Source organism: Lasiosphaeria miniovina (assembly GCF_030549165.1).
Source record: "Lasiosphaeria miniovina strain SMH2392-1A chromosome Unknown B0T26scaffold_6, whole genome shotgun sequence".
NCBI lineage: Eukaryota > Fungi > Ascomycota > Sordariomycetes > Sordariales > Lasiosphaeriaceae > Lasiosphaeria > Lasiosphaeria miniovina.
The window spans coordinates 1,090,884-1,108,238 of record NW_026848225.1 but is presented as its reverse complement, the minus strand read 5'-3'; the positions used below and the strand labels follow the sequence as shown (position 1 = coordinate 1,108,238).

At 59.2% G+C, this 17,355-nt stretch overlaps 5 protein-coding genes across 5 annotated transcripts; 2 read left to right on the top strand and 3 right to left on the bottom strand.

Moving 5' to 3' along the window:
- Nucleotides 1–187: 187 nt before the first annotated feature.
- B0T26DRAFT_653549 (putative cytochrome P450 oxidoreductase) lies at nt 188–1,750 on the bottom strand (the record flags this gene model as incomplete). The annotated part of the gene is made up of 1 exon (XM_060438465.1): nt 188–1,750. A coding segment is annotated over one exon (1,563 nt), but the record flags the coding sequence as incomplete, so codon positions are not given.
- Nucleotides 1,751–2,839: 1,089 nt separating this feature from the next.
- B0T26DRAFT_652580 (homogentisate 1,2-dioxygenase) lies at nt 2,840–4,264 on the top strand (the record flags this gene model as incomplete). Its single annotated transcript, XM_060438381.1, has 1 exon — nt 2,840–4,264. The coding sequence occupies one exon, from the start codon at nt 2,840–2,842 to the stop codon at nt 4,262–4,264; it is 1,425 nt and encodes a 474-aa protein (XP_060292594.1).
- A 1,063-nt stretch (nt 4,265–5,327) lies between these two features.
- On the top strand, nt 5,328–7,355 carry B0T26DRAFT_742809 (permease for cytosine/purines, uracil, thiamine, allantoin-domain-containing protein; the record flags this gene model as incomplete). Its single annotated transcript, XM_060444169.1, has 4 exons — nt 5,328–5,360; nt 5,769–6,100; nt 6,164–6,515; nt 6,615–7,355. The coding sequence occupies 4 exons, from the start codon at nt 5,328–5,330 to the stop codon at nt 7,353–7,355; spliced, it is 1,458 nt and encodes a 485-aa protein (XP_060292593.1).
- Nucleotides 7,356–7,708: 353 nt separating this feature from the next.
- Nucleotides 7,709–9,876, bottom strand: B0T26DRAFT_654335 (integral peroxisomal membrane peroxin-domain-containing protein; the record flags this gene model as incomplete). Its single annotated transcript, XM_060438534.1, has 2 exons — nt 7,709–8,272; nt 8,332–9,876. 2 exons carry the CDS (start codon nt 9,874–9,876, stop codon nt 7,709–7,711), a joined length of 2,109 nt encoding a protein of 702 aa, XP_060292592.1.
- Nucleotides 9,877–13,530: 3,654 nt separating this feature from the next.
- B0T26DRAFT_400711 (uncharacterized protein) lies at nt 13,531–16,727 on the bottom strand. Its single transcript, XM_060434815.1, has 5 exons — nt 16,557–16,727; nt 15,921–16,414; nt 14,241–15,796; nt 14,014–14,181; nt 13,531–13,943 (listed from the first exon to the last, which is right to left on the bottom strand). Exons 2-5 carry the CDS (start codon nt 16,326–16,328, stop codon nt 13,895–13,897), a joined length of 2,181 nt encoding a protein of 726 aa, XP_060292591.1. The 5' UTR covers nt 16,329–16,414; nt 16,557–16,727; the 3' UTR covers nt 13,531–13,894.
- Nucleotides 16,728–17,355: the final 628 nt, after the last annotated feature.

Here is a 17,355-nt window from a genome sequence, read left to right as displayed (position 1 = left end):
CACTAAAATGAAGACGTGAAAAGCATGAGTCAAACGATTGAACGGAACCAACAGGAACCTTACCATGGCCATACAAGATCAAAGTTTCCACCTAGGGCACATAGAATACTCTTTTCATAGTTGGCTCTATACACAACTAACTCGTCTCCAACTAACTCGTCTCCAAAGCAGCCCACGCCTGGACCAATTACACGCCCTCGAGCAACTCCATGGACCGCTTCGACAGCGGCGTAATCCGGCACTCGAAACTATCCGGCACACTACTCAAGCCATTCGAGAAGGCGACGCGCGGGCGCACCTCATTCCCGTCCGCATCCAGGGGACACCGCAAATGGACCGTGGCCAGCAGCGTCGCGACCATGATGTACACGCCGGCCAGGGCCAAGTGCTGGCCGGGACACACGCGGCGGCCGAAGCCGAAGGGGCCGTCGGGCAGCGGCTCGCCGCGCTCGGCGTAGCGCTCGGGCTGGAAGGCGTCGGCGTCGCGGTAGTGGCGCGCGTCGCGCGACATGGCCCAGGCGTTGGCGAACACGGTGGCTCCGGCGGGGATGCGGAGCCCGCGGTAGCTGTCTTCGGCGAGGGCGGCGTGCGGCACGCCGAGGGGCGACAGCGGCATCCAGCGCGTCGTCTCGGCGATGACGGCGTCGAGCCACGGCAGGCGCGGGCGGTCGTCAAAGGTGGGCAGGCGCAGGGCGGCGCCGTCGGCGTCGACGCCCACGGCGGCGAGCACTTCGGCGCGCGCGCGGGCTTGCACGTCGGGGTGGAGCACCAGGTTGAGGATGCACACGACGATGGTCGACCACGTCGTGTTGCCGCCGGCGATGGACACGGCGCCCGCGGCGCCCTTGATGTCGGCGACGGTCGCCGCGTTGGCGCGGCCGGCGGCTTCGTTGTCCAGGTAGCGGCCGAAGTGCGTGTGCACGAAGGAGGGCGTGTGCGTGTGCGTGTGCGTGTGCGTGTGCGTGTGCGTGTGCGTGTGCGTGTGCGTGTGCGTGTTCGTGTGCGCGTCCGTGTGCGTGTCCGTATGCGTGTCCGTGTCGTCGTGGCCCTTGGCGGCGCGGATGGATGGCTCGACGGCGGCCCACGGCGCGTCGTGAAGCTGCTGGATGGCGGGCTTGGTGCGGCGGGCGTGGGCGAGGGGCGCGAGGAGGCCGCCGAGGGCGGGCAGGTGGCGCAGCAGCGGGAACAGGTCGACGAGCGAGGCGCCGGGCACGCCGCCCTCGCCCGTGGCCTCCTCGACGTCGATGGCCATCTGCACGTAGGGGTCGTCGCGGTCCTGGATGGCGATGCCGAAGCCGATGCGCAGCACGACGGCGGTGGAGAAGTGGCGCAGCAGCACCGCCCAGCGGTGCGGGCTCTGCAGGATGGCGCGCGCGGCGCGGCGGGCCTCGTCGGTCTGGAGTGGGCGGTAGGCGCGGCAGGCGGTGGGAGTGAAGGACTGCTGCAGCATCTTGCGGTGCAGCTTGAAGCGCGGCGACCAGCGCAGGAAGGTCAGCGTAACGCCCCAGCCCATGACTTCGAACAGCACGAAGCGCGGCCGGTCCGCGTAGTTGGCCCCGCGCTTGTCCAGCAGGTCGCGCGCCGCCTCGACCGAGTTGAGTACCACGATGGACCGCCCGAGGACCGAGAGGTGCAGCACGTCCGAGCCGTAGTCCTTGCCCCACCGCGTGTACTGGAGCTCGGGGTGCTCGGCCGGCACTACGCGCAGGTGCCCGATCAGCGGCTCGCCGGGGGGCCGGGGGGGAGCGGGAGCTGGTTGTGTTGTTGGAGGCGCCGGTAGAGGATGGCCACCAGGGCCGCGGCTGCCAGGGCGACGGCGGCGGTGGCGGCGGTCCACGGCGGTGGTTGTGTGGAGAGCAGCATGCTGGGAATGTCAACAATGGCGAGACTTTGTACGTGTGCTGTCCCGGTATCTCCCCAACATTGACGAGAGGACAGACTGGCAATGTAAGTCATCAAGTATTTTATTTAATCAACCACGAAGCTTTACATGGCAAGATGACTTGCTGGACTCTCTGCAATCTGCAATCTGGAGTCTGCAGTCTGGAATCTGCAATCTGGAATCTGCAATCTGCAATCTGCAATCTGGAATCTGCAGTCTGGAATCCGCAATCTGCAGTCTGGAATCTGCAATCCGCAATCCGCAATCCGCAATCCGCATCGCTGCATCTCTGGTGCCGCCTCGATAATCAACTCCACATGTCAGTCCCACTAGGCACTTATCTGGGACCACGCCACTGGAGATCCCCCACAGTGTCTGAGGCCCCGCTGATAGTCGCTGGAGGCCGGTCTAGCGTGTGGTGTCTGTCTAGTTTAGCCAGTTGTGGCCGGCAAGATAAGCCGGCCGGGCTCGCTCTGCCGGCAGAATGGGCATTGATAGGGAAGCCGTGGATCCAGCTCCACACCGGCCGGCACGACAATCAGCCCGTCGGATGATCCCGGCAACTGCCTCCTGGTGATGACACACAGGCGATTCAAACGCGCCCCGTTTTGCTGGGTCCGGCCGAGAGATCTGGTGACTTACCCCTGACCGTCTTGGCCGCCGCTTGTTGACAATCTGGACGGCCACAACGTGTCGTTTTTATATCAACTACCGGGTGATTCATTATTCATTGGGCTGAGACATGTTCATCTCTGACGAGACTTGTAATAATCCAGTTCCCTGTCCATTAATTACACTCATCCATCCAGTTCCCTGTCCATTAACTACACTCATCCATCATCGGTTTCAATAGCCAATAGCCACCACTGTTGGCTGCTCACAATCCCACCAACCCACCAACTCTCAGTCAGACCTCCTTCAGATTCACTTCACCCCTCCGCCACACAACCATCAACCATGACAACAACTCGCACATTCACCGGCGCCACCGCCCCCGGGCCGTACACGACGCCACCGACCGCTGCGGACCCGTACACGTACCAAGTCGGGTTCGGCAACCGCTTCGCATCCGAAGCACTCCCGGGCGCGCTGCCGGTGGGCTGCAACACGCCGCAGCGGTGCGCGTACGACCTGGTGTCGGAACAGCTCAACGGGGCAGCGTTTGTGTCGCCGCGGGCGTCGCAGCTCAACTCGTGGCTGTACCGCATCCAGCCGTCGCTGGCGCACGCGCCGCCGCGCCCTTTGCTGCCTGCCGCGGCGGACATCGAGGCCGTGTTCACGTCGGCCAACCCCGCCGCCGTGGCCACGCCGCAGGACTACGGCTGGGACAAGTTCCCGCTGCCGAGCGCCAGTGAAGGGCACGTGGACTTCGTAGCCGGGCTCAAGACGGTGGCCGGGCATGGCGACGCGACGCTCGGGCGCGGGCTCGCGCTGCACGTGTACGCGGCCAACGCGTCCATGGGCCCGCGGCGGGCCTTCTGCAACAACGACGGCGACATGCTGCTGCTGCCGCAGGAGGGCCGGCTCGACGTGCAGACCGAGTTCGGGCGGCTGATGGCGCGGCCGGGCGAGCTGGTCGTCGTGCAGGCGGGCATCCGCTTCTCGGTCAGACTGCCCGACGGCGTCGGCCGCGGCTACGCGTGGGAGGTGTTTGGCGGGCACTTTGAGCTGCCGGAGCTGGGGCCCGTGGGCGCCAACGGCATGGCGCAGGCGCGCGACTTTGAGACGCCCGTGGCGGGCTTCGACGTCGACTTGGCGTCGGGCTGGACCGTGGTGGTCAAGCTGGCGGGCCGGCTGATCGAGTACGAGCAGCCGCACACGCCCTTCGACGTGGTGGCGTGGCACGGCAACTACGCGCCGTACAAGTACGCGCTGGAGCGCTTCGTGAGCTCGGCCACCAGCGACCGCGACCAGAGCGACCCGTCCATCTGCTGCGTGGTGACGGCGCGGTGCGGCGACGGCGTCGTGGCCGACTTGCTCGTCTTCACGCCCAAGACGCTCGCCACGCGCGACACGTTCCGCCCGCCCTACTTCCACCGCAACATGGCCACGGAGCTGATGGGCATGGTCTACGGCGTGTGGCACGGCTCCGGCACGCGGCTGGAGCCCGGCGGGCTCACGTACGAGCCGAGTTACATGCCGCACGGCGAGTCGCACCAGCGCTGGATTGATGCTACGACGGCCGACCTGGGCCCTGAGCGCATCTTTGAGGATACCATCGCCTTCATGATCCACGTCTCGGCACACGTGTCGCTGACAAAGTACGCTCTCGAGCGCAGCGGCTGTCTGCAGCCTGTGCAGGATGATGTGTGGCGGGATGTCGAGCCCGCGTTTGTGAGGCACTTGGGCGCTCTGGGAGGGGAGCCTGCCGCGGAGCCGTGAGGTGGTGGTGGTGGTGGTGGTGGTGGCGTTGGTGGTGTTGGTGTTGGTGTTGGTGGTGATGTTAGCGATTGTGTTGAATGTGGTCTCAACTTCTGGTAGACTAGTTTTGGGTTTCTTTGGTTAGTTTCCTGAGCATCAACTCCTGTGCAATGTCAATGAATTCAGTTCAGTTCATTGTGCAATGTCGATGAATTCAGTTCAGTTCACCTGTGCAATGTCGATGAATTTAGTTTAGCTAACAATGGTGTGTCTTTTATTGTGTATATAGTTAAGAGATCTCGTAATTAAGGGGGTGGGGGCGAGTGGTGACAAGCCACATGCCTTTCTGGTAAATACAAATTGCAAAGCCTCTCTCCCAAGACAGAGGATAAACAAACAATTAACTAGTGCGCCAACCAAGAACTAATTAATCAACCAAGAATCAATGAATCAACCAAGACAACAAGACCTCGGTCGACTCAAAGCTGGCATTAATTCCTATCAAGCCACACATCTGCCGATCATTACCTGCCAGATGACCCACTCCTCAAAACGAATTCCACTTGACTGGACTCCACTGCTCGAACAGCCCCACAACACTGCACCATCCTGAAGCCAGAAACCAGCCGTCAAGACATCAACACTTGAATGTCCAAAATATGCAATGCCAGACTGCAATCTCACCCTAATTCGGCGTCAAGATAAACTGCCCAGGTAGCTAAGGTAGTCACGACACGGAGTAATCAACCCCAACAGCCGGCCGCAAACCCCGGCCCCTATCTCTGCTCTGCCAGTCTGCCAGCCTTCCTATCTTGCCGGCAGTGGAGCCGTGATAGCCAGCCCGTTTATCTTCGCCCCCCACCCCCAAGCTACTAGTTACTAGACCTAATCTAACATCTTGGCAATGCGAGCTAGACTGCTGGTTACCTACCTTACCTAGGTCCCAGGTTGGCGGAAGCGTAGGTAGCGCGCATTCCCAGGTCCACGGAATAAGACAAGACGTGCCGGGACGTGCCCGCGACAACACGTGGATGATGGGGCCTTGGCGGCGCTGGTTTAGCGAGTTTGGTTCTGTGACTGCAACATGGAGAGGATATGTGACTGTGATTGCGACTGTGTGTATATATCGGCGCGCGCCCAACGCCGCTTCATCATTCTGTCTCGACTCATCACCCATATACCAACACCAACACACCAACACGCCAACCAACACACCTACACACCTACACACCTACACACCAACACATCAACACGCCAACCGCCGCACCACACCAATCACCACACCAACCATCACCACACCAATCACCACACCAACCATCACCACACCAACCATCACACCAACCATCACCACACCAACCATCACACCAACCATCACAGCAACCATCACCACACCAACCATCACACCAACCATCACCACACCATGAAGACACCGTCGCTGGACGAAAAAGCCTCGGCCTCGGGCTCGGGCCCCGGCTCCGCGTCCGCCATCAACACCACAATAGACATCGCGACCGCCGAGTCCCAGCCCATCTACCACAACCAGCCACGCGCGTGGCTGTCGCGCGCGGCGGCGTGGACGGCCGGCGGCGAGAAGCGCGGCATGACGCCGATCCCTGCCGACGAGCGCACTGACAAGCGCTTCGCCAGCATCTTCTTCGTGTGGTTCACCATGAGCACCAACCTGCTGCCCATCATCACGGGCATGGTCGGCACGCTGGTGTTTGGCATCGGCCTGCGCGACTGCTCGCTGCTGATCCTCTTCTTCAGCCTCATGTGTGCGTTGCCGGCGGGGTATTTCAGCACCTTTGGGTCGCGCACAGGGCTGCGGCAGATGTTGCATGCTCGGTATACGTTTGGGTGACTTTTCCCCTCCCTTTCATAATGTATGGGTTGAGAGAGGCTGATTTTGTGTGGTAAAAGGTACTACCTCATCTCCATCATCGTCGTGCTCAACCTGTGCACCATCGCCGGGTTCGGCGTCATCGACTGCGTGCTGGGCGGCTCGACGCTGGCAGCCGCGTCGGCCGGCAAGCTCGACGCGACGGCAGGGATTGTCGTCATCGCCCTTGTGTCCATGGTCGTGTGCTTCGGCGGGATCCGCGTCATCCACGCCTACGAGCGCTACTCGTGGGTCTTTGCCCTGCTCGCCATCACTATCGCTACCGGCGTCGGCGGCAAGCACCTCGCCAGCCAGGCCGAGACGGCCCCCGCCGAGGCGGCTACGCTGGTGGGCTTTGGGGGTGTTGTTGCCGGGTTTTTGATTCCGTGGGCTGTATGTTTTTCGTCTCGCCTCCCCCCCTTTCCTCCCGGCAGCAAAAACCCATCAAGGCAACTAACTAGTGGCTGACACTCTGATCCCCCACCGACCCAGGCCATGGCCGCCGACTTCAGCGTGTACTGCGACGCATCCGCCTCGACACTCCGCATCTTCGCGTACACGTACGCCGGACTCTTCTTCCCAACCGTGCCGCTGATGGTGCTCGGGGCTGCCATCGGCGGCGCGACGCCCAACATGCCCGAGTGGGCGGCAGGGTACGCCGAGCACAGCGTGGGCGGCGTGCTGCAGGCGATGCTGCTGCCGGCGGGCGGGTTCGGGCGGTTCGTGGCCGTGCTGCTGTCGCTGACCGTCATCGGCAACCTGACGACGGCCATGTACTCCATCTCGCTGAGCTTCCAGCTGGTGCTGCCGGTGCTCGTCAAGATCCCGCGCGTCGTCTTCGTCATGGTGTACACGGCCGTCGCCATCCCCGTGGCCATCGAGGCCGCCAAGTCTTTCTTCGCAGCGCTCGAGAACTTTATCTATCTGATCGCCTACTGGTCCGCCGCGTTTGTGGCTGTCGTTTCGGCCGAGCACTTCGTCTTCCGCCGCGGCGACTGCGCCGCCTACGACGTGGCGCACTGGGACCAGCCGTCCAAGCTGCCCACGGGGCTGGCTGCCATCGGCGCCATGGGCCTGTCGTTTGGCCTCGCCGTGCCGTGCATGTCGCAGGTGTGGTATACGGGGCCGTTGGCCAAGGAGACGGGCGACATTGGCTTCGAGGTTGCCCTGGTGCTGGCGGCCATCCTGTACCTCCCCCTCCGGTGGATCGAGCTCAAGTATCGTCCCTTCTAGTCGGGTGGTGAAGAAACCTCGGCTCGTACATCATCTAGCGCTCAAGTTTGGTCCGTTGCTCCTGTACGCTCATCAGTTATATAGGCAAGCCTTTGATCCTTTGATTCCTCGATAGCCCTAAAATTTCCGAGTCGCCCCCTTTCCTCTCGTGTGTGTCAGTGTAGGTATACAAGTAATTAGCTACTGATTTTGCGCCCCCTGCCACCATCCCATTGGTTGATTGCTCGCTGTTTTCCCGTGTAATAGCTGGACCTGTACATCTTATAATAATCAAGACTCCTGACAAACCAATGCACCTCTCGCGTGGACCAAACAACCAAAACAAAGCACCGGCCGCTCCTCTTCCTAATTCTTCACTCCAGGCCCATCCGGATCTCATCGCCGACACCCCAGCTGCCCGCCTCGGTCCCCGCGTCCTGTAGGGCGAGGTTGAGCTTCGTGCCCAACGAGGCAGCTTCGTCTTCGCTCGCCACCGCGCTCGCACGTCGGCTTCTATGGGACGAGTCTGTCACGCGCCTCCGGAGCGTAGGCGGCTTGAAGCGCATCGATCTGCTCGACGTCGAGAGCATAGACGCCGAGTCATACTCCTCCTCCCGCTCTTTGTCCCGGTCGTCTGGCTGCGACGTAGAGTGCGTGTCCGGCGTGGTTGAAGACCCATAGCTTCTCAAGCTCGGGTTCCCAGACACCACTGCCGCTGCCGCCGCGTCTGGCCGTGGGGGAAGCGACGGCGCCGGCGGCGACGGCGACGGCTCCGCAACATCCAAAACCGGGGCAGCAACAGCCGCCTCAGCCGCCGGCAGTTCGGCGGGCGGCGGCTCGACGGCATCGTCAGCTTCAACGAGCTCCGCGTCACGGAACCACTTCCGCCGCCGTGTCCACCGCCCCCATCCATCCTGGCCGCGGCGACCATTCTGCCACTGAATTCACAAAACGCAATTAGCCACAGCGCGGCGTGCCCGGTTAGTGGCAGACGTACCTTGTTGTCGTAGTATACCCACCCCATCCTCCCCCCAGACCCGTCGTAGTCCCACTCCTTGTCCTTGTCCTCGGGCACGACGGCCTCGTCCGGGACGCCATCCACGCGCCATCGCGAGCCTTCGACCCACTGCCACCTCATGTTGCTGCCGTCCTCGACCTCGGGCAGTTCAAACTCGTCTCGCGGCGGGACACTGTTGTTGTGCTCGTCCGTCCAGGCCGGCCGCTCATAGGCGAAGAGACTGGTAGTCCACCCCAAACCAACCCACCGTCTCTGGTTTTCGTAGATGATGAAGGTGAAGCGAACGCCGGCATCGTGTCCGCCTCGAGCCCGCCGTAGAGCCTTTGTCAGCTCTGACTCGCGGGGGGCCTTCGTGGTGTTGGCGGTGGATATCTTGGCACCCGACACCGTCGAGGTGCTCGCATTCGACGTCTCGGTTGAGGGAATGGCTGGCGCGGGCTGGGCTTTCCTCGGGCCCTCGAATTGCAGACCCGTGATGAGCTCCATGAGCCTCCGGATGCTGGCGCTGCGCCAGAGGATGCCGCGCGCCACGCGCGTGACACGAGCGTGCCACGTGAGAATCAGGGTGCCGAACAATAATATCACACGTCGGGTCGTGATTATGCGGAGTGGTGGGAGTGTGAGGAGGAACCAGAACGGAGTGCAGAGGAGGATTCGGACAAACAGTGTAGTGAGGGCCGGCCTGGTCGTGGCCGACGTCGGCGTCCGTTGCGTGCTGAGGAAGTCGGTCAGCTCGAGCAATGGCTCCAGCAAGATGTTGCACCGCGCCGTAAACTCCTTGAGTGTCTCGACTATCTCGTCCAGCGTCTTCTGGTGGCGTGTGTTCGTGATCTCAGAGATTGACCCCTGGTTCCGCTGGTGGCCGCCGCCGCCCGCTGGCGCGCCTCCTGCGGCTGCCTTTCCATTCTTCTCGGGCAGGCCGTCGACCGACAGGTTCTTACTCTTGCTGGCCTTTTTCTTAATCTTTGCATCGGCGCCCGTGGCTATCCCATCGCCTCCGCCCAACCCCGGCTCGCTCCAGCCGCTGCTGCTCAGGGGACTGAAGCGCCGGCCGTACATGCCGCCAATGAGGATCAGCACCAAAACCACGGGCCCTGTCAGACGCACCACGGTATCTCCATACAGGACCGAGGCCCAGAATGCGACTACGAGCAGGAAGCTCTCCCACGGGTCGCCCGTTGTCCAGGTAAGGAGGCCGACCATGCGGTTCAGCGGCAGCAGGAACGGATGGCTGTAGGCCAGCGCGCGGGTGATCTGGGGCGGGGTGGCAAGCAGCAGCGGCGACTTTTGATGCACCAAGATGGTGCTCCTCCGCTTGGCCGCCGAGGTGGCAGTCGGGGTGGTCGAGCTCAGCGTGGCGGGCGAGAAGGAGGCAAACGTCGGGTTGGCGGCGCCCGAGAGCAGCGACGGGGCGGCGCCATCATTCGAGTAGGCATTGCCGCGCTGCTGCTGCGAGGGGGTAGACGGGGGGTTGGGCGAGGACGAGTCCAGCGTGTCGGCGCGCTCGAAGCGAGGAGGAGACATGTGCGTCAGCCAAGGGGGGTCCTATAGTCCGCGGGCGCAAGCAAAGCGTCAGCAATCTCGTCGCGTCGCGCTCAATGTGGCAGCCAGACCAGTCATGCGACGGTAGAGCGAGCCGGATTGCGTTGCCAGAGCAGGTCGCGCAGCATGGCCGAGTGCGCGGGGCGGCGATGGCGATGCTGGAGTCGGATGTCGCGGAGAGAAAGCGATGCGGTGGGGGTTGGAGGTACTGGCGGGGAGCTTCTGCTGACGAGACACAGTGGTTGGGGGTTGCTGTTGCCTCCCCCCCCCTCCGAAATGCGAGAGAGGCAAGCAAGCAAGCCAAATCGCCAAATGCGAGCCAACGAGCTGAGCTTACTTCGCCTTGTCGGCGGTCGAGAAGGTACAATGCGCGGGCGTGGCTGCGAAAACAAAAAACGACGGGATGGATAAGAGGGGAACGGAACTCACGAATGCAGCCATCAAAAGAAGGTGCCGAGCGCTGCTGGCTGTCGGCTCGTCCACAGCGCGCCCCGAACCGCCCCAAAGTCGATTCAACACGTCATAGGCGACTGGCACTGACGTCCACTGACCGGGGAGCCGAACACCTAGCCAACAATTATGGAGGTCGCATGGAGCCTGCAACGTCGCCGTCTAGGTGAAAATGTGCAAGAGGAAAAAAAAAAAAGGTGCAGACTCGCTCTGCAGAGGTTATAGCGATGTCAAAGGTTAGGCTTAGTATTCAAAACAATGCGCATGCGCCGACGGGAGGAAAGCACGAGGGACTGATTGAAAGCGAGATCGAATGGAAGAGCGAGGGGGGGCTGCCACGTGAGGCCAACTCAACCCGCCTGCCCCATTTTCGGGGCGAGCGGGCGGGGAGTTGGCTGCCTGCCCCCTCGCTTAGGCTGTTCCCGACTCCCGACTTTCTGCGCTTGGGCCCCGCCCCTGTGCTACCAAGGATGCATCACATGCTAATTATCGTCCGCGTCTGGATTATTTCACCAGGTTAAACCCAAAATAGGAAACAAAGCGATCAATCTATCAACTCCTCATCTCTAGAGTATGGATCAACAGAAATAAAGTTTGTCGAGAAAACATATTACACTTGATCAACGTCCAAACCGCCCTAATTCCATTCAAACGAACCATAGGCTTTCCCTCTGGTTTCACCATAATTAGTCAATCGCTGCCCAAAATGGAGGTAGTCTCATCTCACAAGCCCCTTTCCGCGCCAGACAAGTTTTGATCAAGCGACTTTTAGTTTGGAAATCCGTGGCGCTACCTCATCGAGTCTTCTTAGACCAGTCAGATGCAGACGGGCTGCAAATCACGTTAAGCAGCTACAACGCTTTTTATTGCCCCGGGTAAATACCCTAAATAGCTAGTTCAGATTAACATCAGACTCTCGAGCTGAAGGTAGTCGCCCTGAGCTGGTTAGAGCATAATATATGAGTGCTTGAGTAAAGGAAATCATGGTCATTGTACAAGACATATTGGGAAGCCCGTCAAGTAGAATCAACAGAGTAGAATCAACAGGCAAGCATCTTCACAACGCACGAGTTTCCGCTAGCCATCTAAACTAGATAATTAATATTGTACAGTGGGTAGGTATACGGCTGATAAATACGCCCCTCGGAGGTCAAGGAAAAGAATAGTGGGCAGGCTACTTTGTGCCACGCCTGGCAAGCAGAAATCCGCAGAGACTGAAAGGAAATATGCATAAAACACTGCTAGCCAGGCTAAATGTCAAAACACAAGCGAGGAAAATGAAAGGCCCCTTGCGAGGCGCAAGGCCGTCTAAAAGGTTGGTCACCTTGCCCCCGCGGCACGCGATTAACTAGGTTAACCGCTATCCTGAATACACAAACTATCAACCAGAAAAGGCAAGTATAGCCGGCATTCTACTAGGCAGAAAATGGGAAACCCGAGTTGCGTTTATTCGACCGTGATGCTGACAGCTGTGGTAGCACTGGTCGGAGTTTGGCTGGGTCGCTGATTTGAATCAAAGCTAAGGGAATAAATCAGCTAAGGTTCATTAAGTGAAGTGTCAAGTCAAGACATCACTGACCTGTTATTCCGATAGTCGATGTTGAGATTCACCGTCTTCACCCATCGACAGAAGCGTCGCGCGTGGATGCGGCCTCCCTCGGCGCCACGTCCCATCGAATTGGCAGTCTCGAACCCGAGTTTCTGCTCCCGTCCATCAACCAGTTGCAGCGTGACGGTGCAACCCTGTCCGCTCTCGGAAGATGGCTCGACCACTGCAGCCTTGATCTTGAGCGGATCCAAAGTGAATGTGCAGGCCTCGTCTGGGCCCGTGACTGCCTTCTTGGTCTCCGGGTTGACAGTTAGACGGAGAAATTTGCCCGACGAAGCCGCAGAAAACAATTCGTCGCCACCCTCTTCAAAACGTGCGAGATCGAACACATCGACGGACTGGCCGGAACCTTGAGTCACCTGCTCAGACTTGATAAAAGCACTCAAATTTGACTTGGGCTGAGCAGGTGAGCTGGCTCGAATGTTGGAATTCGGTGTTGCCAGAGGGCTGAATGGAGTCTGCAGCTCTCGAGGAGATTCGGTCGAGCGACGAGTGATGGGGACCACCTGTGGCGCAAGCTTCTGGTTTGTTGGTTGTGCCAGAGGTGGCGATGGCTGGGGCGTGGTGGAGCCTGGCTGCCGTACCGCACGCCAGCGATCCTGGGCGACGTCATTACCAGCCAACACCATTGGCGTAGAAGAGCGACTCGCAGGATGATGGCCGGGAATCGGGGCGCACGGCGCGCTTCGGATCTGATGGCGGTCTCCACCGGGAACCATGACAGCCTGGGGCTGCGGTGCATGTCCTGGAAAAATACCTGCCTGTCGTCCGGGGTGTTGTGTTTGGTGAATAAATCCAGGAGTCTCGGGTGAGGGCATCGATCGGTGAGAAAACTGAGAGTTGTGCCTGACGTGACCTTGACCATGGACGTGACCCTGCTGTGGCGCATAATTCTGGATAAGGGGTCCGGGTCGGGGTAGGAAAAAACCTTCGCTGGTGTAGCTTTGGAGAATGTTGTGTAGGCTGGCTGGGCTGGAGGTTCTCGGAATGTGTGGATGGCGAGAGTGTCCATCCTGTTGCGGCGTCCCATCCAATCGTCGCTCCGGCAATACCGCTGGAGACATTGCCGGGCTCTGGCTTGCCCTATACGGGTTGCTGCTACGGGCGTGTATCTTTTCAACCCGCTTGTATCCCTGGTCAATGCTAGATTGGCGAGAATGTGACTCATGGCTTGCCGACGCACTCCGCCTGGCTTCGTGATCCTTCGCACCATTCAGGGCCGCCAAAAGCTCGCGCTCCGGACTTCCCAGAAACAGAGCCGAAGCTGCTATTTGCTGCACCTGAGCTTCGACTGACCGCTCGGTTCCATTGGTTGCTGCAGTTGTGTCAGTGGCTACTACTGCTTTGGTGTTGGCTGGCGATAGCCTCGTTGTGGGCATAGCCTGCATCGCCGTCATCAGCGTGGGAGTTGCCTGAGTGGGCGTTGCGTGAATGGGCGTTGCCTGAGTGGGGGTTGCCTCCGTGGGCGTCACCTGCTGGGGTGTCGCGACTGTAGGCGACGTCTGTTGAATTACTGTATCGGCGACAATTGCCTCTGTGGGTGTTTCCTGCCGGGGTGTCACCTCTGTGGACGCTTGCTTAGAGACCTCAACAATAGACCTTGGTGGCTCGACCGGCGACGTCGGCTTGGAGACAGTGACACTCGCGTCTGCCTCCCGTGTTTCACCCCGGTTCGAGACACTGGTTCGTCGGCTGTCTGTGTTCGCCATCTCGATGTCGTTTTCCGAATCCGACGTGGCCTTGCCAATGGACTCCTGATAAGAGTCATCCGACTCATCGTTGTTGGGCGCATCCGTCATCTCGTGGTCCTCTGCCGTCGAGTGTTTCGTTCTTCGTTTCTCAATCTCAGGTTCATCAGCTTCAACCGTTGCGACACGGGCACTGCGCCTCTCAGAAGTGCTGGGCTGAGCATCGATGGTCTGCTTTTCTTGAGCCCCCTTACTAGCCGACGATGGTAGTGGTTGGCGTTTCGAGGACTTGTCCTGGGCAACTAAAAGAGTGTCAGGAGAGAGAATGGAAAAGGCAAAGACCGTGTCTGGAGGAGAGAAAGTAACATACACATTTTCAAGTTCATATTCCCGCTCTTTTCAACCATTTGGTCGTAGCTTTTGAAGCCTCTAACGAGAGCATAGTGCTGAACGGCCTCCCTGAAGAAAGGAATGTCCTTCCAGCACGGGTTTTGAAAGTTGAATGGGGAGAGGTCTTTGGCCCGCAGCCACCCAACAGAGCTAAGCTAAAGTCAGCAAAGAAGCTTTCGCCATCACGGCGCAAGGGGTTTCAAACTTACCGCCTTCCGTCAAAGTACATAACAGGAAAGTCACGCTTCATCTCCAGAGGGCCGCCGTCTTCGTATCCAGGAGCCCAACCCTTGATCTGCATCGATATACGATCGATGACGTAACACTTGGGCGCCTTAATCAACAGACCAGTATCCGAGAGCGTGCCATGCATGCCGGCGCATTTAAGATCGCCTCGGGGCAGAAGCAAGACAGCATAATTTTTCTTTTCCTTGGTCCAATAGCCAAGGTAGAGCTCTCCAGGCGTGGGGTTATTGATGCCAACTGGCAGCTGGTGTGCTAGCGACGTGCTGGAGTTGGAGGGGGTCTCATGGACGAATTGCGATGCCGGCTTCTGGGCGCTCGCCGGGGCATCTAACGGGGGGAGACCATAGATGGAACGCTCCGTCTTGGTGAGTTGGTTCAAATTCAAAGGTTTGTAGCCTTTCGCAAATGCACTCGAAACAATTTCATTGTTCGCCGCAGCCTTCTTCGGGTCGCAGTCAAGCACCAGCTGACCTAGAAGCTCGACGGCCTGTGCACGCTCTTTAGACATGTTCCCATGCTGAGCGCTGTGGAGATGCTTCGCGGCTCCTGCAAGAGGGTTCTGGTTGAAGTGGACGCCATGTTCGTCACACTTAAGGATATAGAAGTTATTGCTGCTTGGCGGGTATTCGACTATGATGTGCTTATACTGCGCATTCCCGCTCTGGAAAACCTCATCGTATGAAATCGTCTTACGTCCCGACTTCTTGCCGCGACGCCTCGGTGTCATGGGGTCGGCTACGACGCTAACTGTGTCAATCGGGTCTCTCGCATCCTTAAGCTTCGTTCGCTTTTGGGTACTCTGAGAAAAGCTGAGCTCGTCCGCCTTGCGCTTGTGCTGACTGTCATCCACAGACCCAGCCGACCCTTCGCGGCGGCTCACAGGAGTTACTGGTCTCGAAACGTGCACGGTCAACTCCATTTCAACGACTGAGTCGGTTGGCTTTGATTCAATATCCCTCGAAACACGGCTTGGGCATTCTGGCGGTGGAGTGTCGCTACGGACGACGATGCTATCGGGGGACGACCTTCCGAGATCCTCCTCAACAACAGCTCGGGGCTCATCCACGGGTGCCGGGTGCTCAACTGTAACTTGCAATGTTGGCTTTGGCGGTGACTGGGGCGGCGACTGGGGCGCGGGCTGCGGAACCACTGTGGGGACGGTAGTCGTCTCCGCGCGGGTCTGCGGCTGCTGCTGCACTGTTTCCCTCTCGGGTTCAGGGCGGATTTGAGACTGAGAGGTTTCCCGGCCTGGTTCACGGCGAATTTGGGGACGAGCCGTCTCCCTCTCGAGCTCACGGCGCATTTGGGACTGGGCGCTGTCCCTCTCGGGCTCGCGGCGCATCTGGGAGTGAACGCTCTCTCTCTCAAACTCACGACGCATTTGGGGGTTAGCACCCTCCTTCTCGGGCTTGTGGCGCCTAGGCTGAGATGAAGCCATCTGGTCCGCAGTTAATGGTGGTACAGCCCGTGTCACCAGGGCTGGCGAATTCATCACTTCGCGCTCCTTGATTGGCTCCGGCTGAAATCCGAGTCAGCAAGAACTGTATATCTAGACCAAACACATTTTGACACATCTTTGGGATGAGGCCAAAAGCCGACTCGAGAGTAGGCAACGGGAATGAGGGCAGGCTGATGACACTTACGCGAATCGGAATCATGGGAGAGAAAAGAGTAGCCTTGTACTTTTCGACATGCTGAAGCATCTTTGCGTCAAAAATCTTCTTGCGCTGGGCCCTCCTCAGTGCCAGGGTTTCCTCGGCCTTGAAAATGTCGCGCGACCGAATGTCGAGGAGCATATTCTCAAAAACATCGGGGATTGACATGTTGGCGGGCATCTGGGAGATGAACTCGCGCCGCTTCGCGTCGGCCCCGGATTCAATTGCCAAAATGGTGGCTTCAAACGCTTTTGCGTCTCGCTGTTCGTCATAGTCGAACTGCTTGGTCATGTCTTCCAGTTCCCTAGTCAGCTGAAGATGGCGAGCCTGCACCCGAGCCGTTTCAGGCAGCATGCGCCTGTTCGAAGCCATCCGTGCGTTTTCCGCGGCTGCCATGGTCAAATGGGCGGGTGGTGGTTGTGCGGCGATGGCTCCCTCAAAATTGAAAAATTAAAAATCCCCACGTCTCAACATCCGAAGGTCTGTGGCACAGCGTTAGCAAGTCCGAAAACCATGACCCATGGCGAACTAAGGCCCTTAGGCGGAAGTGGCCAAGTGGAGGAAGCCCCGAGGCACAGAAAAAAAAGGGATCCGCCAAGGCAAAGAGAAGGAAAAAGAACTCACCTAGAGTTGAGAGAAGCGTGCGAGGCAATGCTTGCTGGTGAATCATCAGCGACTGGAAGGGGTTGAGATGGAAAGTGGAGAACCGTCTTGAAAAGTATGATTGCGTGTGTATGCGTGCGCGAGTGTCACTAGGCCGCAGCACGATGCAAGAGAAGAGGCAGGAAAGGCGAAATGAAAACAGTCCCACCAGATTGGTGAAGGAAGCAGGTGAGGGGAGCACGTGGTCCGTCAGACCAGATAGGTAAGGTAGGGAAGAAGGCATGCAAGGTTCAAGGCTGTGTGTGGGTCTGCTTTTTGCAACGCGAGGCGCAGGTTTGCGACCAGCCGGCCGCGTCAAAAAGAAATAAAAAGAGCAGGAAAGCGCAGAGTTGATGCGGCATGCTGCACTTGCAGCGGGTGGAATGAAGCGAAGCGTTCAGTTGTCGAAATATGTTGGGTGGAGAGCCGAACACCGCTAGACGTTCTGCAAGCGACGGGTTTTGTGTTGTGGGGGTTGTTGATTCAACTCACCTCGAGTTTTTGGGTCAGTTAGTCGGCCACAGGTCGAGTGAAGAGTGTTTGTCTGGATGCGACGATGCGATGCGGTGCGATGCGATGCAGTGCGATGCAATGACTGGCAGGCTGGCTGCTCTCGAGTCATGCGAAATTTCAAATAAAGCCACAAGGAAGGAGCAAGATGCACCGGCCAATGCAGTGATCTCTAAGACGGTCGCGTCGCGGAATGATGGCGACTGATCGACAGTCTGGTCGGGTGTGCGAGATCAAAGATGATGGGTGGCCGAAGAAGGGTCAAGCTGGG

Bases quoted from the DNA above. Each gene is read 5' to 3' on its own strand.
- B0T26DRAFT_400711 (XM_060434815.1), bottom strand. From the start codon at position 16,328: ATGGCAGCCGCGGAAAACGCACGGATGGCTTCGAACAGGCGCATGCTG. The intron at 14,182-14,240 runs GTAAGTTTGAAA...ACTTTAGCTTAG, and splicing joins ATGTACTTTGACGGAAGGCG to CTCTGTTGGGTGGCTGCGGG. The intron at 13,944-14,013 runs GTGTATGTTACT...ACACTCTTTTAG, and splicing joins GGGAATATGAACTTGAAAAT to TTGCCCAGGACAAGTCCTCG.